At 36.6% G+C, this 21,483-nt stretch overlaps 1 protein-coding gene across 1 annotated transcript in view; it reads left to right on the top strand.

Moving 5' to 3' along the window:
* The window catches only part of STAU2 (staufen double-stranded RNA binding protein 2), a gene marked incomplete at its 5' end in the record, with an annotated part of 69,154 nt that overhangs the window by 28,646 nt on the left and 19,025 nt on the right, over window positions 1-21,483 (top strand). Inside the window, 5 exons of the mRNA XM_080611570.1 lie at window positions 625-784; window positions 5,803-5,910; window positions 11,838-12,050; window positions 15,610-15,747; window positions 19,185-19,316. Coding sequence (XP_080467696.1) covers window positions 625-784; window positions 5,803-5,910; window positions 11,838-12,050; window positions 15,610-15,747; window positions 19,185-19,316 — 751 coding nt within the window. The remainder of the gene's footprint in view (window positions 1-624; window positions 785-5,802; window positions 5,911-11,837; window positions 12,051-15,609; window positions 15,748-19,184; window positions 19,317-21,483) is intronic.

The raw sequence follows: 21,483 nt of genomic DNA, 5'->3' as shown, positions 1-21,483 counted from the left end.
GATGTGGAATTGATGATTCGAATAGAGGTACTGTTTTCTTCGAGGAATAATATCTGTGCCAGTTCATAGGAAAATGGGTTTTTTTTTTTGCTTTATCTGTCTTTCGGTGCCTTTCAGACATACTCAGAAAATCAAACCCTGCCATTATATTTGGAAATCTTTCTATAGGACGGGAAAAAAAAAGAAAAAGATAAACAATGTGGGTGAGCTGAGCTACGCCAACAGGTTTCAAATGAGAGACCTTGCAGTGCTTCTTCCTTCGTGCCTTTCCTGTGGGACAGGAGTTGTCTCCCAGGCGTGGCTTACACTGGAACTTTCCGTTCTCCTTAGGTTTAATCTTCTCAAGACTCAAACCGAAAAGAGAGCAGAGCTGGGCAGCTGGGCTGAAGTATAGTAGAGCTCATTGCAGAGCCCTGCAAATGTGGGTGAAGAGCTGGTTGTCATGTAGGAGATGCTGTCAGAGTTACTGATGGCCCTGCTGAGGAACAGTCCATATATTTGAGTGTTAGGTCTTACTCTGTGAGAAAAGATAACATTTTGTTCCTAACCACTGCTCTATATTACATAAGATTGATGGTTAAAATTCATAACTTATATTGTTTTCTTTTCATGACTTCTTTCTAGGTATCACTGCCCAGTGCCTAAAATTTTCTATGTCCAGTTAACTGTTGGCAACAGTGAGTTTTTTGGTGAAGGAAAGACTCGTCAAGCTGCTAGACATAATGCTGCAATGAAGGCCCTTCAAGCTCTCCAGAATGAACCTATTCCAGAAAAATTACCTCAGGTTTGTGTCAGAATCTTCACATTAAGACCCCAAATCAAACAATTTAATTGCCATTTTTTCAATGTTTAATTTTAAATGTTTTTTTTTCTTACTAGCCTCAGTAATTAGAAAAATAATACTGACAAATTGGTATTGTTTTTTTCTTCATAACAGCACATCTAAAATGGAGCTAGACTTAAATAACAAAAATAAGTAGGGATTTTAAAGATGGGGTTGTCAGCAGTGGCTAAGTAAAAAATAAAATAAAAATTAAATAAAATTTTTGAGATTATACCAGAAGTGGAGAAAGTGTCCATTTAATCAATGGCTTAATGGAGATTTAATTAGTAGTCTTGAATATGTGTTGTGCCATGAATGTGATCTTTACGGTTGAAATTACTTGTGCCCAATGTACCCCAGAACCTGACGGAGCTCACTTGGCAGCTACTGGTCATCCATCTGATAGGTTTAGGCTTTCAGCCATTTAGTACCTTTTTAAATAGCTAGCTTTCTCATTGCTGTGTTGTAAGAGGTGTATTGCTTAAAAATAAAAATGTTGCATCATACTTTAAAAAATATATATCACAAAAATTATTGTCAAAATAATCTTTGCAAATTGAAAGGACAAGTATAATAAAATTTCTCAGTCAAATAAGTCAAAATGAATGCATAAGGAGACAATCTTCTTATTTTGTACACTTTTTCTGATGATGCCTGTTGAACTCCTGTGCACAGCACAAAACATTACTAATGGTGCCTTCAGTGTCTTGTGTGAGTAGTGAGAGTGTTGAGTTTTGAGCTATGTTTTAAGAATGCAAATGATTTTCTATAATGAAAAAAATCTTTGTTCTTTCTGCGTCACCCTGCATCTACATCCTCCTTTGGATCCAGAGAGAGTTTGACTCACCCCTTTGTTTTGCTGCATTATTTTTTAGGATCAGGAAATTCTCTTAAAAATAATTTAGTAGAATTAATATTGATTTTATTTTAAAACAGGAAAACTATTAAACAAGAATATGTAAAGTCTTAGGAGGAATCCCTGTTTCCTTTCTCACTGTTAATTCCCTTCATTTCTCTTCTGGTTTCTAGTCAAATGTATTGGTTAATAATGAATCCATAGCACAAACCTGGCTCGGAATTTCATGTTATTCAAACAAATTTTTAGCTCAGCATATTCTTAGTTTTAAAAAATTGTATGATTAATAATATATTTTATCAAAAAATCTTTGAATTCAAGATATCCATTAATCAGAACGGAAATGAAACCACTAAGTGCTTAGGATGTTAAGTGTAGACAGAAGTAAATATGTAACATCAATATGGACCTGCTTTATATACTGAGTTTTCACAGCCCATGTACATATGCAATTTACCTAGCAAAGGTAATAAAATCTCTAATTAACATTCTTGCCTAATTGGTTCTGTTTAGTGTCTATTTACATCAATGTCTGTTAAGATGTGCAAGCTTTTAGAAAATGTAGTCGTGGTAAAAAAAAAACAACAAAAAAACCTCTTGTAGCCTGCTGTAGTGTTGCCTCTCTCATGAGCTCATGAAGTAGTTTCATTCTTCTCTTCAGCACCATGAGTTGTGTATGTAAACTGATTCAAATCCACAGTTAGCTATGAGAAAAACAGGGTAGAGTTGTCAGGAGACAATACTGTAGATTAGCTGAGACATTCACGTTGTACTTGTAAAACCTGTGGGAGCACTGTGAGTTTCTGGTACAGCAGTTGGGGACCACTCGGGATACGGTAGGATCTCAGTAGCAGCTGTCTGTAAGTAGGAGACTGTCAACTCCTCAGTGGCTTGGTTATGCTGAGAGTAGAGGGAGCTAATAATGAAAAAACTGCTCTGTTACTTCATGGGTTAGAGGTGTAGGTGACTGGAGAAGGCGGGAGGCAACGCTATGCCTAGGTCATGGTGGAGAACAAATTGCTGCAACATGTGGAGTTGAGCGTAGCTCTTCAGAGAACTAGAGTTTGGTTAAAGTAAGAGTTTTAAGTGTTTCATGGTGCCAAGGTTCAGCCTCCTCCCTGCTTCTGGTCATGTGAAGTTTGCGCAGGGCTGCTACATGGTGGTGGGATAGGCCTTTGCCGTGGGACATGGGTGAGCTCAGTGACACTCTGCTTCCTTAAGCAGAATTCATCTGCTTGATCAGCCATGGAAGATGATTGATTCACCCACCATTCCTCAAACAGCATGCATGGATAAGGGCCAGTACACATTAGAGTCTGGCTGGCCTCAATTGCGTGACTAAATTTAGCTTATTTCTTCCTCAGTCACTGCCACTGTGCTTCCAGGGAGAGCAGAGAGTGCAGCAAGGACAGACCTGGTACAATCTAGACCTGCATCCCATTAGTAACTCAGTAAATTTCACTGGAATGGGATCCATGGAATATAACACAGTAAATATATGGGTTTACCTTTTGGCCTTCATAACTATGTTTGTTTAAAATATAGCCTTCTATGTATTCTTTGATTTTTAGATACCCTTTGCCCTCCTTTAAAAAAAAAACTTAGTTAAGGCTAAAATCTTTTATCCATATTAAACCACTAAAGAGGAGTGTTGCCATCTGAATACTTCATTGCGCAAATGTGTAGAAGAGCATAAGGTGAGCAGAAGCAAGAAGCAATCAGCAAACAGGGCAGGGTTACAGGTGAATATGAACCTGCTTTCATAAAAGAGGTATTGTGTGCCTGCCAAAGCACCTCTGTTGTTTCATAGATGTAAGGCTAAGAAAGGCCTTACAATTAAAGTGTCAGTTGTGGAATGAGGATCAAATTTAAATACAGAATGCTTGAGACACTCCTGAACATATTTTGTCTTCCTTGGGGAAGTCACACAACTGGCTTGAAAGATTATTGCTCAGTACTAAGGTCTAAAACGTAAAATCTATGGTTCTCCCTATTCTTCACCCATGGTTAAACTCTCTCACTGAGTTTGGTGGAAAAATATGCAAAGATATGGTATAAATTTAAGGGCAGAAGGGACAATATGGGATTTTGTGGACTGATGTGTTTGTATTGATCATGAAATTTTAAACTGTAACTTCTACATTAGACTCTACATATCTGGTTAAGTTAGAATATAGCTAGAAAGCCTAAACATTCTTGACTTAAAGTCTTGGTGACAATCCAATGGGCTTTGTATTATTTTATGTAGATTATACCAGTGATTGAGAATTCCCCACTTCAAAGATAATTTGCAAAGTATTTCTGCCAAATTCACTTAGCCTCATTTTCTATTTATTTGGTATTTTCTTATCTTTGCTAAATGTGACAAGCAGACATCAAAAATTTCTCACCTATATACATTTACAAATTTTGCTTCAGTAATTTTGAAGCTTTTTATAGAACAGATTGTTTCCACACTGTCTCAGGGTAAAGTTCGGGTTTTTTTAGCAGTAGTTCATCCTTGTAGCTTTTTTTGTCAGCTTTTCAGCTTATCAGTGTCCATTATAAAACACAAGCTTAATGGAATGCAATACTGGGTACGATTGTCACTTATGTTCTTCCAGACTAATAGTAGCCCACTCTTTACATTTGATACTCTTTATATTCCCCCCAAATATTTTTACTTTTAAGTATTGTCCCTTTAACTCTGTTTAGGTCATCTTTCTCAGTGAACCTGATCAATGCTTTGCCTGTCCTGTAGATAATGACCTGCATTCTTAAGTCATACTTTACTTTTCATTATATGAAATGAGTAGAGGTCTTACATAATTTAATTCTAACTACCCTTGTTACTGCTTTGCTCTGTACCCTATTTTTTCAGGAGGTGTGTCCTGGGGTTTTAGTTTTGTATATAACTCCAGATCAATGTTATGGATCAAAATTGCTCTTTCAGACTCGGGATTTTGCAGTCATTTAGTGAGACAAAATGTGCTCCCCGTCTGCATGCTGTAGCTGACTGCTGGATTTTTGGATCTGCATTATCTTACAGATTAATATATTAAGAGTTAATTAATGGTAGATAAAAAGTTGATAAATTCCACTGTTAATGTGAAGAACCCAATGCTTTTGAATGTTATTTTATAACTTTGGTATCTGCATTGTGCAGCTATGTTGGGGGCTGAAGATTTAGATCAGACTTTGTTATGTAAGATGGGAACTCTGCAGGAATCCACCTAATTTAGGCAAAGTTTCTTTGATGTTTACCTCCACTAATAAAAAATTAGGAGCCTGGCCAAGGTTACATGGGTGTTGAAAGATCTCAGTTTGAAACATTCAGAGCTTTGCAGTCTGAAAGTAGCTGAAAGTGAAACCTTTGAGAACTAAGGAAGATGTGGCCTGGAAAACAAAAATGGTAGTGGTTGTAGAAGGCAATAACTCTTTCACTGATACCCATGCTAGTGTTTGTCTGAGAAAAATAAGACTTACTTACCTAAGGTGTAAAGCTGAATTATAGGCAGGATAATGTTTGCATGTGCCTTTTGTTGTTTTATTTCTTAGCCTCTCTGTTTGTTATGTTCCTATGGATAAATAAATAATGTTCTGTGTTGAGCAAGCTGTTCTCTGTCACTACCTTTTCACACTGGTCATAACTCCCACAGGGAAGTTGATAGAGGGGCCATTAACCAGCTGGACCTGCTGAGGACACCTGTAACCTGGTGACCTAGTCAAAGCATGGGGGTGATTCAGTGAATTTCTTCTGAGAGAAGTACAGTCTTCTGTACTTCTTCCTTGCTTGAAAGGGTTATCCACAGAGAGTCTGTTTGATCCTCATGTTTGACAGAAGAAGTGTGTGTCACATGCTTATTATCCATGTCATTAATAACACTAAAACCCATAGAAGGTATTTTGCCACCTATCATTAATTTATCAATTAATGTGTATGTGTTTATTATGAATCATAAGTGCATTATATATGGCTTCACAGTTAGTGGGTGTCTGATAATGGGGTGCTGAGATGGATGTACAAAAGGCTGGTATACAGCTTGACAGGAGGTCTCAAGAGTCTGAGAAATCAGGAAAGAAGCATACTGTATTTTTCCATCTTCTAAAAATTGTAGTATGATAATGTATTCTTCATTTTCAGAATGGAGAAACAGGAAAAGAATCAGAAGAAGATAAAGATGCAAACAAGTCTGAGATCAGTGTAGTGTTTGAAATTGCTTTGAAGCGCAATATACCCGTCAGTTTTGAGGTATGTGTTATTTACTTGTGTGTTTGCTAAGAAAGAATGAAAAAAGTGCCCCTACAATTTAACACGGTTAACAATACGTTATGAATATTACGTTTGAATTAATGCAAACTAAAAATAAAAAAGATGTTAGTGTATCAAAGTCTAAGACACTGAATTTTTACTATTAAATTAGATGTTCTTTCAGGATATGAGAGACCTAATATTTGATTGCAAATGGGTGCATGGCAGAGAGACAATTCAAGGATCTGCTGTGGGATTAAAATCAGTAGCCACACTCAGTCTGATTGGAAATAATCTTCAAAACAGTCAGCCAAAATCTTTGCTTTAACTGTTGGCATTCCTACACTTTAAAGGTTCCCACTGAGACATTTTTCATCCAATGTACTGGTTTCAGAAAGCCATGAATATCTTTCTATCTTCCACACTGTTTGACTCCTAATCTATTTCTACTTACGACTTCATGATTTTTTTTTTCTCATTTAACATGATTTTATCCAAGAACCTGTTTCTGACACCTGTGTTTACCTGAAGTAATAAAGAATATTTGGAATAGCTCCAATGCTATCAATGAACTAACTATGGGAGAATAGCAGCAGGAAAGTTTTTTCTGTTGAGACAGTTCTTACACAAACTGGCTATAAAAATCCAACGTTGTTGTGGTAGAAACCACCACACTTCAAGCTTGGTTTTTTTCCCTTTATGTTTCTCTCTGTAATGCAGAAAATGCAGATATAAGTGGCACTTTAAGGTTTTATATTTCTGGGGTTTGTTTTACATTTAAACGGAGTATTGACCAATGTCAAATGAGATATTTGGACCTTAGAGATCTGAGAAATCTCTCGGAAGGTAAGAGAGACAAGGAATATTTGTTTTGACTAAGGAATTCCTCAGTATAACAAATGCTATATGCTTCTTATGTATGGTCTATGTGATACAGAGTAATTAGAAAGTTAAGAGAATGTAAAATCTCAAGGATAAAAGTGGGGTGTCTGGGAGTGTTTATCTCAATTTGCAACTACATATAAAGAACATAACTCTTCTATAAGATCAGGCATAATGGAAACACATGCCTGTGTTTCAAAAAGGAAGCTCATAATTAATGTTTCAGTTTTCACACATCATTTTCTTTCTTGAGCATTTAGAAAGTATTTTGAATAGTTCCATACAAATCATTACACTAAACTGCAAGGAGGTGTATGGTCATGGGTCAGAGAATACCTTGGAGATTGGAAAGTAAAAAGGGATAGTGCTTCAGATGTCTTCTTAATTTTATTCCTTTTTTCAGCTTATTTAAGGAAGAGCATTTGGCAAATAGACAATGAAGGCAGAGATAACTTGGTATAAGAAAAGTCTGATGTGTCACTTGCCAAAAAATGTTATCAAAATTGAAAAAAGGCAGTTTCTTGTTCTCCGGACAGGTTTTTTGTTATTTCTTGCCGTTATATCTAACATAGGTGACATCCTTAATAGTTTTGGTTGAACTTGGTACTGGCTTATATTTCAATAAAAACGCTAAGCAGTTGTGGGTAATCCCCAGGATCTGATGTTTCTGATAGGATTTTATTTACAAATGGTCTTGTGTTATTCCAGGCAGACATCAAAGCGTTCTCTGATATTTCTCTGACATTTTGTGTGTGTGTGTGTGTTTGTGTGATAGCTATAAAATGATCTGCCTTTTCTTCATCTGACAAAGCTTCAGCAAATGTTCCAACACTGCTGTGTTATGCAACGAAGCAGTGGCCATAAAGATATGTAAAGTTCTATGTAAACATGTCCTCAGAATTGCACAAGAAGTGGAAAATAGCAAGAGTATGCAAAGCCCTGTGGGTTTCTTCTGTCTACCCTGTTTCATGTAATATGTCTAGTTTTAGTTGCCTAGGAACTTTAGGATGAGTTTTAAGGAATTTTTATCTATTAAATTATTAACTAAAATAAAAGCATTCAATTTTGACAAAGAACATGCTTTACCCCATACTTATCACTGCTGCATCCTTAGCTAACCTTTAATCATGCCCTTTTTAAGTCAAAACACAACTGCTCGAAGGCATTTGTGGAGACATTCAAGGACAGGATGGATGTTGTTCTGAGCAATCTGATCTAGTTGAAGATGTCCGTGCTCATGGCAGGAGGGTTGGACTAGGTGACCTTTGAAGGTCGCTTCTAACCCGAATCAGTCTATGATTCTGTGACTCTCAGTGAACAATTTTTAAGGAGGGGTACAAAACTGATTGCTGTAGCAATTGTTAGAATAGCTGAAAAATGGTCATTTTGCTTCTTATTCCCTCCTTGGCAGTAGGCTAAAACCTTGCTTTTTTCAGTTCTTTTGCAACATACATGGATTTTATTTCTGATTTGTGAGTAAGGAGTTGGGAGAGCTGAAAAGAGATCACTGAAGTCAACAGCTTCGGTTATTAGAACATGTTGGATTATTTTAGGTTGTCATTTTATTTTTCAGTAAAAAAAGGGAAAATTACTTTGGATTAGAGTGCTCTTTCTTTAGAATAGCAAATACAGTAATTTTGTTATAATTTTTTTTGTATTCTCAATATCAGTAGTGAGGGCATAGAGTGCCTGAGCAGCTAGATTTTCTGCTCCTCCATCTGCTTCCAATGTTCTGGGAAAAAAGAGTTGCAGTTCCTTGTGTCCCAGTCTGAGGCAGAGACTCTGTATTTTGAAACAGGAACTGACCAATTTGCTGATGCTGGGAGGCTGAGCAAGTTCTCAGCAGGCAGTCTCACACCCATCTAGCTCCTTCTCTCCTGGGGATTAAGGCTTTTAGATTGGATGATGGACATACTGAATAGCTCTTGTTCAGGTTTTGCATGATGGTCAGTCACCCTTCCTTACTCCAGTTTTAATAAAACATGCAGGTTTATTTTTTCTAACGGGGAAAATCTGATGTGCCTGTACGGCATATGGAAATACATTAATATATTGGTATTTTAAAACTTCTTAATAATCACTGGATATAGGTGACATGTTTTTGTTGACCTGCTTTTTGAGTACTCCCATTATTGGTTTCTTTTTTATGTCCATTTAATCTTGTCATAATCTTTTGAATTTCCTACCTGGAGTTTCATTAATAGCTGAACCTGCATTGCTCTTTCGTTGTAGTTGTACTGCTGTTTTTCATTTGTCAGCATGATTCGTTAAATTGAGCCAAATTCACTTTTGATGTAACTTGACCTTAGATGTGTTTCGGGCCCATGTGTTTTCTCTTGCCGGAGTTATTCTTTAAATCTGTGGAACACAAAAAGAAAAGTGTATTGAACTGTCACCTTTAATCAAATTCTCAGCTTTAAATTAGCCATGATTTGGTCCACGGGTCGTATCTTTCAACTGAGGAAATAGTTTCATGTACTAATGCATATAGTGTTCTTGGACAGCAAAGGCTGAATTTCTTTTCAGTGTTTTCTGTCCCAAGGCTTACAGAACAACTGTTTGAAATCATGTGGAGTAAAAAGATCTAAAACCTGGGGCTAACCAAAAATGCTGTTAGGTAAATATTATTTTTGCTAAATTACCAAATTTGGATGGTTAGCTTGATCCAGATCCCATCTAAATCCTATGGGGTTCATTCCATTGACAACACAGACTTTTTTTCATTTACACACTAACAAAGAAACAGTTTTGAATATTTTCCAGGCAATTATTTACCTTGTGTCACATACTAAAAAGTTTAAAAGATGAAAAACACACCGGAATACATTAGTTTTATATTAAGAAGTACATTTTCATGTATATGAAAATATAATCAAGTTTTGTATTAACATTCTTCTTCATATACATATATATTTATGTGCATTTATACAAATATGAGAAAATTTATATGAAAGTTATATTTTAGGAACTCAGCAATTATATTTGTTAAGCATGTTATTTTGTCATTTTTAGTCTGATCACTATAGAGATTCTTATATGTTTTATTAATACATTATATTGCCTGTAAGTAGAAACACCTATATAATGATATTAGTAAGACCACAAAAAGATTAAGGACCTTAGTAAGGTTAATTTAGCCATGTTTTCCAGCCAACATGTTGTAATACTTGGAGAGCAATGTCCAGGGATGGATTTAGATACGCCTTTAAAACAGAGAGGGAAACACTGCAGTGTGATGAAGATGTTCAGCACTGATATGAAGCCTAACTGTGCCTGAGAGCAGGAGATCCTGGTGCTGGGCTTGTCCCAGCTCTGATGCAGGCAGTGCAGCTTCCTGAGGCTCAGCTTGGGTCTCAAAAGCACTGCTACCTTCTCACGTGGTGAACATTAGTGGGCACCTTTCAAGTGAGGCAATCTTGAAAACACCTCTGAAATTATTACCTGGAATCTTAAGTGTGGGAACACTGCTGGACTACAACAGCAAAATCCCATGCTGGCACAGATGTTGTCTTATTCTGGGAAAATGTGGACAAAGTTGTCTGTTAATTTTCATTTTGTGTCTTTTTAGTGATAACTGCTGTGGTAATTGTATATGCTGGGTGAAGTTGCCACAAAAGAGAGCTTAAAAAAGAAATACAAGCCTAAGGAGACCTCATTACAGTGTAATAGCAAAACTAAATAATGCAAGGGACATGACCTTGATAAAAAGAACTTTAATACAAAACATGTTGTAATAATATTAAGGTTGAAGGTTTCAGCCTATTAAAAATGTAGTTATTACACCAAGAAGACCCTAGCACCTTTACCTCAATTCCTTTGCACTCAAGCATTACACTTCAACAAATGGTTTGATGTAATTCTGCCTACTGAAAACATATGTATTTGTATTGATTTTGAAGATGCTACAAAGAGATGCCTGTCAAGATGCTCTAATGTTTCCTTATGCACATTACATGTAACAAAGATTAAATTAGGTAGCTGCTTCCGCCCATCAAACAAAATAGCTGAACCTTTTCCCAAGTGAGGTCTCTAATTCCTGATAGACATTGTCCAGACCAGTATAGGGTGCATACATGAAGAGATGGCTACCTTACCACTTGCAGTGCTGTGATTTGTTGGTGAATGCATCCTAACAGTACAGCCTCCTAAAAGGGGATGTGTGTGTATGTAAAAATGAAGACAGGAAAAGAGCTAAAGGAAGGTACATTTAGAAGTTTTTTGGGTTTTTTTTCCCCAAATTATTGTAACTTTTAATGTTGGAGAAGTACATCAAATGGGTTTTTTCAGTGTCATCCTGATATGTTTAGAAGGGAATGAGTAAATGAATCTTTTCAGAACTGATGGCTTTTGTGTGAGTTGTGGTGGTTCTTTTGGTAACTCCTTTTGGTACTGTTGGGAGGGACAGCTGAGAGTCATGGAGGTGAGAATGTGGCAGGCTTTCAAATGTATAGGATATTGCTCTGAGTTGTGTTCTCTGGCAAACTAGCAGTTAAGAGCAGACATGCTGCCTGCAGCCAGGACAGCATAAAGATACACACCTTTCACACTGAAGTTTGGGAACTGTGCATAAGCATCCTAAGTTTCAATGATAATAGAAAAAATGATGAATGGGTTGAAGTGATGCCATATAAATCTAGTATTGAACATGTTTTACGTAAAGAAATAGCCAAAGTGCAGTGGACCTTCATGAACTGAATTTCTTTAGTATGTGAAACACATTGCAAGGAAAAACTCAGCAGCCTTGGTCTAAATATGCCTTATTGTTGTGTATTGTATTATTGTATAAATCTTGTTGAAAACATACGTCTGTTGTACTTTCTGGGAAACACTGAACATGATCATTAGACTTGTTTTATCTACTTAGCCTTAATTTTCTGTCCTCAAGTGTGATACCGTAATTAATATTTGTCTACATTTTATGGAAATTCATCTAATGCCTTCAGTTAGTAGGAAAACTGCATTAGTAGTAAGTACATTGCAGAGATACAAACAGTAAGTTATATTCTTGTAGAGTGATTTGAATCAATGTTACTTTCTCTTAAAAGGTGATTAAAGAAAGTGGACCTCCTCACATGAAGAGTTTTGTTACACGAGTTACAGTAGGAGAATTCACTGCAGAAGGAGAAGGCAACAGTAAGAAACTCTCAAAGAAACGTGCTGCAATAGCTGTCCTACAAGAACTTAAGAAACTTCCTCCGCTTCCTGTGATTGAAAAGCCAAAACTTTACTTTAAAAAGCGTCCAAAAACAATACTGAAGGTATGTGTCCATCTTTGACGGAATTAAGAATGTTTGCTCAGAAGGTAACAGTTACTCAGATTTAAAATCAATAAAGGCTTATTTCTTGTTTTCTGTCAATATTGTTGTTTGCCTGTGCCAATATGCCTGTGCTTTTTTAAATTCTGAGAATGCTGTGAAATTCTCACACATAATAGCTTGTAAAGTGCTCAGCTTAAGAACTGAGCTCACATCACTGAAGTCTTCAGGGGTTTGGTCCAAATCTAGTGGAGGATCAAACCCTTCAAGCAGCTCTGTACATCCATGTGAAGTTTTAGCATCATCTCCTTTGGGAGACCTTACTAAGCATATGTGGTGGTTCTCTTCCTGGTCTTTTCCCCTTCCTCAGTTTAAAGAGGGAGAAAGATATATGAAGTACTAGATATACAGAGAAACAGTTCACAGTCCTGCGTCCTCCCCTTGTGGAGCTGGATTTGGGAATTTTGTGGCTTCAGCTTCAATTTAATTTTTGAAAGTTTTGAAAGAGTATGTTGACATCTCAGCCTACTGTGCCAAGTGCCAAAGGACAACACATTTTCTGTTTCAGGTGTCTGTGTTAAGGTTAGTATGTGTTTGAAAATGCTCTTTAGCACTTAAATACAGATGGAAAATGCTGAAAATGGGAGACCAGCCCATGGAGAACTTGCAGACTTTGCACCATCTCTCCATTAAAACATACCCTGTCTCAGAGGCTATTAATGTGCTTCCTGCTGCACTGATGAGGCTTCCTTTAGAGGCTCTTGATTTTTGTGAGTTCAGGCCTCATAAGTGGTGCTTTTATTCTTGGTGGCAGTAATTTATTGCTACTTCTACAATTCAGTCAGTCTGCGGTGACTAGCCGTGGTTTGTCTACTCAGCCTAAATTCATACAAGATCAAAGGGTTGTTTGAAGCAATTAGTCTTCCAAATGATCTAACCAAAGCAGCCACACAGTGTCCATGTATTTGTGAATCATCGCTACCTGGTCTCAGTACTGCACAGCTAATTAGATTAACTTGTCGTTTTCTCAATATAGAAGACAAGGCTTTGGAAATGGCTGGAATCTGCTACATTGCATTTAATTTAGGAAGTAGCATTTTGTGAGGAAGTAGTTAAACTCTCTGTGCATGAATTTCTATTGTCCAGCATGTTGGATAGCCATTTTGGTATACATAAGTGCACATTAGTAGACTTTAATACTCATTTTAGGTCAATGTAAATGATGGTGGAGAGATACTCACTTTCTCTCTGGTTTTAGAGTCACTTTTGCCCCATACTGTGCAGATCAGGAACCTTGAGACTAGAATTGCAGGAAAAAACAGGAAACCTTCATGTCCAAAATCTGTACTTCAGAATATAGTTTCAGGACCTAAGTTTTATCTCTTTTTCTGTATTTGCCTCTTGCTATTTGAAAAAAAAAAAAAAAAAAAAAATCTTCAATTTTTCTGAATTATGTCCATGGCTTGCATAATATGGACATATGGACAGTATTACACCAATATGGCTTGAACTCAGTCCTCATCAAGTGTTACATTGGTAGATTGTAAAAATGAGTAAATCAATGCTTACTTTACTAGAAGTATGACCATTGGAAATCTGTATACTCAGTACACGCAGTGCAGAGGAGTGTAGGAGCAGCCAACATAAAAGCCATTCAAAATAAGCAAATACTTTGGAAAGTGCAAAACCAGGTTGGGAAAATCAACACAAAGACTTCCTTCATCATCTTCCTCTTTGTCTTCAAAACAGAATGAGTGATTTGTCAAAACAAGCTTGGTTAATTAAATACCTGTCTCCTACTCTAATTCTGAGGATCTAATTCTCAAGCATGTCCAGGAAAAAGTTAACATAAAAAATTATTTAATGGAAACCCATCAGCACTAATGCAGCTGCACGATCTGAAAAGGCTGTTAGCTCTGGCGGTCTCATTTTGGAAAGATTTTCTCAAGAAAGATGCTAAGAGTATAATAATGTAAAAAATATCTCACATTACCACGTACCATTTACCATTACAATTTTACATTGAATTATCTGAAGTTTGCCATGTTAAAAGAGATGTTAATAGTCAGAATAACCTGGATATGTAGAAGGTTTTTATTTTTTGAATAGCCAAACTTCTGAAATCCTTTCAGTATGTCCATTACCTTTTAAATTAACCTGCGTATGTTTTGAGCATTAAAAAAAGTTACAACGCTAACTTATTTTTATTTGCGTATATATTTATGAGGCTATATCTTATTGCCTGCACTTTATTTAGCCTGCTCTGCATTTTGTCTCTGCCTGGCTTCTTGCCCACACAGCTGCCCTTGTGCATGACATTGTCTTAATTCTTTCACCTACATCTTCTCTTAACAATTTCAGCAGTTACACTATGTAGGATTTGCTGCACGGCTTTCTTAATATAATATCCCTCTCTGGTTTTTGCCTTCAGTTGCTGATCATCTCTTTAGGTTCTGAACCACTTTTTTGTTCTTACTTGAGAAGCTCAAACAAGCATGAATGCTGATATCCTGCAAATGGCTTCATGAAGTAACTCAATAACATAAAACTAATTCTACATTCAAATGCCTTTTACATTTGCAAGTTCATTCTTTGTGTTATAGTATATAAATTAGTTAAATATGACTTCAGAGAATTTTTTTTGGATATTAATTTCTTCTTTGTAAGAACTACAAACAAATATTTTCATAGCTATTTGCATTCAGAGAGTATTTGCTGTGTGATTAATAGCATATTAAAAGGACTTCAAAACTAAATGTTTTGTAAGGACTGCAGTTTTTCACCTGTCTGTGAAATCTTGGACAGATCAGTCTGTCAGTCCTTTTGTTTTCCCTGCATCAGTTTAATTCCTCCACCAAGCATACGTTTTGACATGTTATTGTGCGGATTCATCTGTAAAACATTTGAAAAATACTTTGTGGGTGGCTCACACTATGCAACATTTCTAACCATTGGGGTTACTCCTCTAGCTTCACTGCCTAACAGTTTTGTGAGGGTGAATTCCTGTAACACAAACAGAGCAAACCTTCTACACCTTTAGTTACATTGTAGAATGGGAGGCAAGAGTGCTGAGAAGGAAGGCAGGAAGGCTGAGAGAGGCAGCTTCCTTGTTAAATGGCAAATTTTTTTAAGTTCCCGTGTGAATCCCACCTCAGCATATGGCATACTCTAGCACTGCAGCAACCTATTTTAAGGTGTTAAGGGGAAAGGTCATAGAAATAAGGCAATAAGGTGCAATTGACTGATGAACCTGCTAATTTTCATCCATCCCCATAGGACCTCCATAGATACATGAGGGTATTAGTAGCTTACAGATACTAGGTATCCATGCTACCTGCAACAGTGGCAGACAATAGAGGTATAATTTTCACAACAGTTTTGTGCTTGAGAATTCTTACCTTCTGTCTCAGAACAGATCAGACGATGGGAAGAAGTTTGCTTCTTATTGTCTCAAAGGCAGTATTAAAGAAGAGGTAATGCTCGTAAATGACTTACTGCAGCAGCATAATAGTTGCATGGATATATGCTGAAATAACAGTTCTTTCTTTTAAATCTGTTTTAGACTGGACCAGAATATGGTCAAGGAATGAATCCCATCAGCCGTCTGGCTCAGATCCAACAGGCCAAAAAGGAGAAGGAGCCAGAGTATGTTCTTCTTTCAGAGAGAGGAATGCCTCGCCGTCGAGAGTTTGTTATGCAGGTATCATCTGCCATCACATTAGAGATAATGCCCTTGCTATGTTATGTTCAAACTCAAGCAAAATCGTGGCATAATATGAAGTGGATCCGTCTGTGTTTAGCTCTTTCTTTGCTTTATGGTCAGTTATGCAAGAAATACAGTATCAGAAAGCCTGTTTAAACTTTCTTCTGAAACAAATGGCAATTAGGTTGCCTTTTAGATGCTTTTGTTGTTGTGGTTTTGCATTTTTTATGCTCCTTATTTTTATTGCACCTGATGGTCTTATCACTTGTCTTTATCTCTGATGGTTCAGGATTTATTTACTTTTACTTGTCTTTTTGAAAAAATTGGGGTTTTCTGATCAAAAGGTTGTAATAGTCAAGTATTCTGAAATATGGATATAAATATCTCCCTATTACCAAGCATTTCAGTTTTAAAAATAGTGTTATAAATCTTTTCAGATTTTCAGTTTCTTTGTGGCTTTGTTCATGTCTGAAATATCACAAAACCAGCCTTACATCAAGTGGTTTAGCCCATCCAGTTAAAGGCTCATGACCTAATACAGAAACAGTAATCATTGATGCTTCTTTAATTTTTTAATGAAGAACATGCACAAAGATTTGATATAGCCTTGATATTTTGTTAGATAGCACAAGAGCAGGTTGAGAAAGATTAGGAACAGGAAAGACTTCTTTACTTTTGTGTTTTCACTCGTGGGTAGTTTTGTGCCAGAAGAATTCAGAACAGCATGCCACAACATATTTTGACTTGTTGTCTACAAACCACACCAAAATGTCACTTCTGATCACAAGTAGAATTTATGACATTCCAGCACCTCCTTCTCCAGGAAATTAATTATGTTTTCCCCTAAATCTTTGAGTCCCTCCTTCATGTTTGTCAAGATAGGCTAACAATCTTAATTTCCTTGGACCTCGATGGTCTTTCTTGATGATATGTTTGTCTCTGACACAAAAGAAGATATTGGGATCCTTTTGTTGCAGAAACTGATTTATGAATATAAACTTGGATTTCCAGCCTTTTATCCTACCTGAAAGTACTTGAAAAAAGAGTAATTGTATCACAGACAGTCCCTTTCTCCATGCTTAGACTCCCATGGCAGTGTCCACAGTTAGAGGTGGTTGCTTGAGGCATCGGAAAATGACTGTGCAACACAGTCCAGTATTAGAAAGATGGGCTGGGAATTTTTTTTCTGTTGGAGGAGTCTCAATAGTGGCAAAATCCTTGGTTTGAATAAAAAAAGGGTATTAAAAGCAGTGAACATGTAGAAGTCTCCCCTATCTAAGAAGACTTAGGAAAGTCAAAGAAATTCCATACAACAGTTGCTTTGTTATGAATACTTTTAAACGCTTTAGCTCCGTTTTTTCCACTTTTGTAATATTTTCACACTGAAATCATACTGCTGTTTCTCCCACCTTCAGGAAGTCTCAGTGAATTCATTATGACATGCAAAGAACCTTATCAGAATAAAAAGCCTTTGTATAAACTACTTAAACAATGTTTTCTTTTAATTTAATTGAATGTGGAAGTAAAATATCCAGAGATAATATGTTCATTTTTATCTGTCACACAAAGAGCAAGCTTAGATGTGATGAAATGGATCCAATTACTTGTCCTGACTACTAGATAAACACGAGAAAACCTCTGATGACATTAGTTGGTGTTCTGTTCCCAAAGTTAATTTCAGAAAGCTCTTTCTCTTTGTAGTCAGACCTTTAATCCTTGATAGAGGTTTTAATAATAGCTAAACCAGTTTTACAGGTCTGAGAAATAGCAGTGTATTGATTTATTGTGAGCTATGTTATAAATTATCATTTTGTCTTGTCCCATTAAAGTCCCTCAATTTTATTGCATATAAACTTGTAGCACATATGGTATTTTCTAATTGTGATTGTGGAACTGCGTAGAAGGTAAGGTTTATATTTTGAGATTATTAATGTTTCTGGTTTAGGCAGACAAAGCTTTTTTGCATAATTGTATATGCATTTAGAAGGAATATTCATGATCACTATTATTTATTTACATCCTCTGTGTTTAGAATTAATAAGTATTTGAGTAAAGAAAAATGAAAGCTATGAGGAAAATATATAAATGATAATTTGAGGAAAGTGAATAATTAATGTATAACATCAATTACTAAATTTATTACTATTATTTATTTAACAAGTGCATGACTATTTTTACAATATTTTTAAAGCTCCTTCCAGACTGTTTTAGGTCTTTAATCTCTGAGGTTTCTTTCATTCAAATTACCTTGGCTATTTTATTATTCTTATTTTATTTTGGTTTCCTTTTTCTAATGCACCTTGAGGTAATACACTATCTTAAGAAAAAATCTGGTGAATAAAATGGCTTAATGGAAAGAGTGAAATATACCTATCCAAGAGCTATAAATATTGCATAAATGAATAGCAATGACAGCACTAATATCACAAAGTAGACACATACAGCTTCAAGAATTTAAAAGCCAACAAATTAGATACTAGAGAGAAGTTTTTTACTGTGAGGGTGATGCGGCCCTGGCACAGGTTGCCCAGAGAAGCTGTGGCTGCCCCATCCCTGGTAGTGTTCAAGGCCAGGTCGGATGGGGCTTGGAGCAAACTGGTCCAGTGGAAGGTGTCCCTGCCCATGGCAGGGGGTTGTAGCTGGATGATATTTAAGGTCCCTTCCAACCCAAACCATTCTATGATTCTGTGAATAAGCTAGAGCTTCACTCTTCGTGAATATCCATTGTCTATAATTTGCCTTTATTTTGAGATTTGAGTTTTTCCCAGTTTTATGAAAGGCATCTTGTTTGTCAGAACCCTTTTGTGCAGTACAGGCCACAGGTCCAATGAGGAGACTTCTTTCCAAAGACAATTTTGATAAAAACTTGTCAGGTGTAAGTGCTGAAGAAAGCAGACCCAGCCCCCAAGTTCCTTGCAGTGCGTGCGACAAAGTGGGAGGAATATGAACATGACATTCATCTTTCTTTAGAAACCACTCTAAATTTAAATCTCCAGATAATTGTTTGTCTCTCCGTTGTTCTGGATACTGTCCTGATGATGCAGGGTAGCTTCTACAAGAAGGCAGCGCTTCTACAAGAAAGAGGAAGCAGTCCTACAGTGCTTCCTTCCTGCATTAAGGAAGAGTGGAGGAGGTGTTCAGCAGAGAGAATGGGGTTGACAGAGGCTGGTGGAAGAGAAAGACAACTGTGTGTACATTGAGAGACAGAAAAATGTAGCTCTTTGAGGTATGAGTTTGGGGACCTTCTGAAAAATCTGAACCAGCTCCTCTGTTTGAAGCAGTATTGTAGTCCCCTTTTGCACTGTTCTTACTTTTTCAAGATTGCATTTTCATCAAAAGAGGCTGACAGTTGTTGGTAGGTCAGCAAGATTATTACATCTGATATTAAGAAGTCTTACATTTGTTGGGATTATGATCAATGTTTTCTTTCTAAGGTGAAAGTAGGCAATGATATTACTACTGGAACAGGCCCAAACAAGAAAATAGCTAAAAGAAATGCAGCAGAAGCAATGTTGCTACAGCTGGGTTACAAAGCCTCTACTCCTCTTCAAGACCAGCCAGAGAAGGTAAGGGTCAGTTGTTACAATGCCCACATTTTACCCTTGTCTTGAGTTTTAGCTGTCTCAGCTAGTCACTTAGTAAGAATGGAAGCTTAAATATGTGCACCCCCTCTTTTAGGAGGTTGCTTGTCAGAGCTCAGCCTTTGTTAGCTACAGCTCTATAGCTACACTTAGTAGTGTGCTAGTCTAAGAGTAATTACAAACAGAAGTGTAGTTCTATAGGATAGTCCGTATGCAGAAGTGTACATGTGATATGCGTGCCTATTTCTACTTACCGATCAGGATGAATGTGCGTCTTGCTTTTAATCCATTTTGGACATCCAAAGAGCACTGAGAGGAATGATGTTAGTAATTTTCATACATGAAGCAGCCATGGTAGTCAATGTTTGTCTTAGTGTTGTATCTCCTGTTTCTCTCTTCTTTAAGAGGAGCTGCTCGATGTATGCTAGTCATACTCACCGTCACTATGTTCTTCACTCTTCTTAATTACACTTAGTCTTCAACAAGTGTGCCATACCCTAAACCGAGGTACTTGGAAGCTAGATGGTGTTCCCAGCGAGAAGACACTGTACATTCATAGCTGTTTTAAAAAAGGCTTATGACAGAGTCAAATGATAATTCATTTTCACCAGAATGCTGAGATTTTTCTGCTCTGGAAGATACTTTCTATCAATTTTTCTTCACTGCCAGTTTGGCCAAAGGGCTTTTTTAAAAACTAATTAAAAGAGAAAAACACAGGTTTTCATTCTTGGATTTCAAACTGGCTGAACTATTTTTACTCACTAATTTTCAGAGATAAAGCCTGAAAAAATTCAGCCCACAACATAGTTGCTTTGGAGAGCTCTATGCAGTGGAAACTTGTAGTTATATTAAAAAAATAGAGTGGCTGCTTCATTTCGCTGCATTTATGAAACTATTGCCTACAAGAGCATTATCTTAAAAAAAAGGTTTAAATTACATGCTTGCAGACATAGATATCTTAGAGTTGATAGGAAAGCATACAATGGCCTGCTGTTATTCTGAACACAATGAGCAAACATGATGCAGTATCCAAAAAATGTGAACTACTCAAATTTTATGTAGTGGTGGTACTCAAGATCATAGAACAAATTTTTGTAGCTTTGTTGGGGTTAAGGACATAAAATATCTAGAACATCTGGCTTTATCTTCTGTATATAATAGACTGAACATATTTTCAGATACTGTGCTGGAGAGAAGAGAAAATAGCCTTAGATGTCTACCAATTTGAGCATTGCAAAATTCCTTTCATATAAGTTGCACAATAAAGATGTGCCATTAAAAGATATTTGTTTCTCTCTTTGACTCCAAAATGGGGCCCAACATAGATTAGCTGACGTATCAGGTTGGCATCTAAATGGACAATTTTCACTTGTGTTATTTTTGATGCTTTTAAAAAAGGCAACTTCTCTGCACCCCCCACATTCTTTCATCCCTTTCCTCCTCCCTTCAAAAAAAACAGAACCAAAGTCAAAGCTTTTTCCTTAACCTCAGTGCATAAAATGTGACTGTATTAATTGTTTTAATGAAGACCTAAGAGTTTTATAAGAGCCATGCATGGTGCTAATGGCAGCACAGGTAAATAGGTAATCCAGGTGATGTAAAATGTAAAGGCTCTGCTCTTTTCTGAGGTAATCAGATTGCTGGAAGGAATCTGTAATGGTTGTGTGAAGCCCTGAGAAAAAAGTTTGACAGTGCCCTGGGAGACTTTTTGCAGCTATCAGAACTTCAGTTCTATGTGTGAAAATGGAGAGTTGTGATGTCTTTACTTTTTCATGCTTCTATCTTTTGATTTCTTCTTGTCACTTTAATTCTCTTAGGCAGAGGAAGACCAAAATAGATTGCATTCATGTGAGACAGCAACACTAAGGATAACTAAGGGAATTCTTAAATTCCCCATCACACTCAAGTTAATAAACAGTAAAAAAGAGATGAATAAGGAGAGCTGGAAATGTTCTTCTCGTATGGTAGCAGCATACTTGTGCTTATTTTCCTATCATGTTATGGATGCAGAATATGGATTCATGACAAAAAACATGCTGTTGTAACAGACAGCAGTAAATACAAATATATTTAAGGGACTCTGGAGTGTAGGTAGTTTTTTGATCAATCTTCCCAGTCAAAAGGAGGGAGTGTCAAAGGGCCAGTCAAATCT

This window comes from Psittacula echo (genome assembly GCF_963264785.1).
Source record: "Psittacula echo genome assembly, chromosome: 2".
In the NCBI taxonomy this organism is placed as follows: domain Eukaryota; kingdom Metazoa; phylum Chordata; class Aves; order Psittaciformes; family Psittacidae; genus Psittacula; species Psittacula echo.
This window is presented reverse-complemented; position numbering and strand designations above follow the sequence as displayed.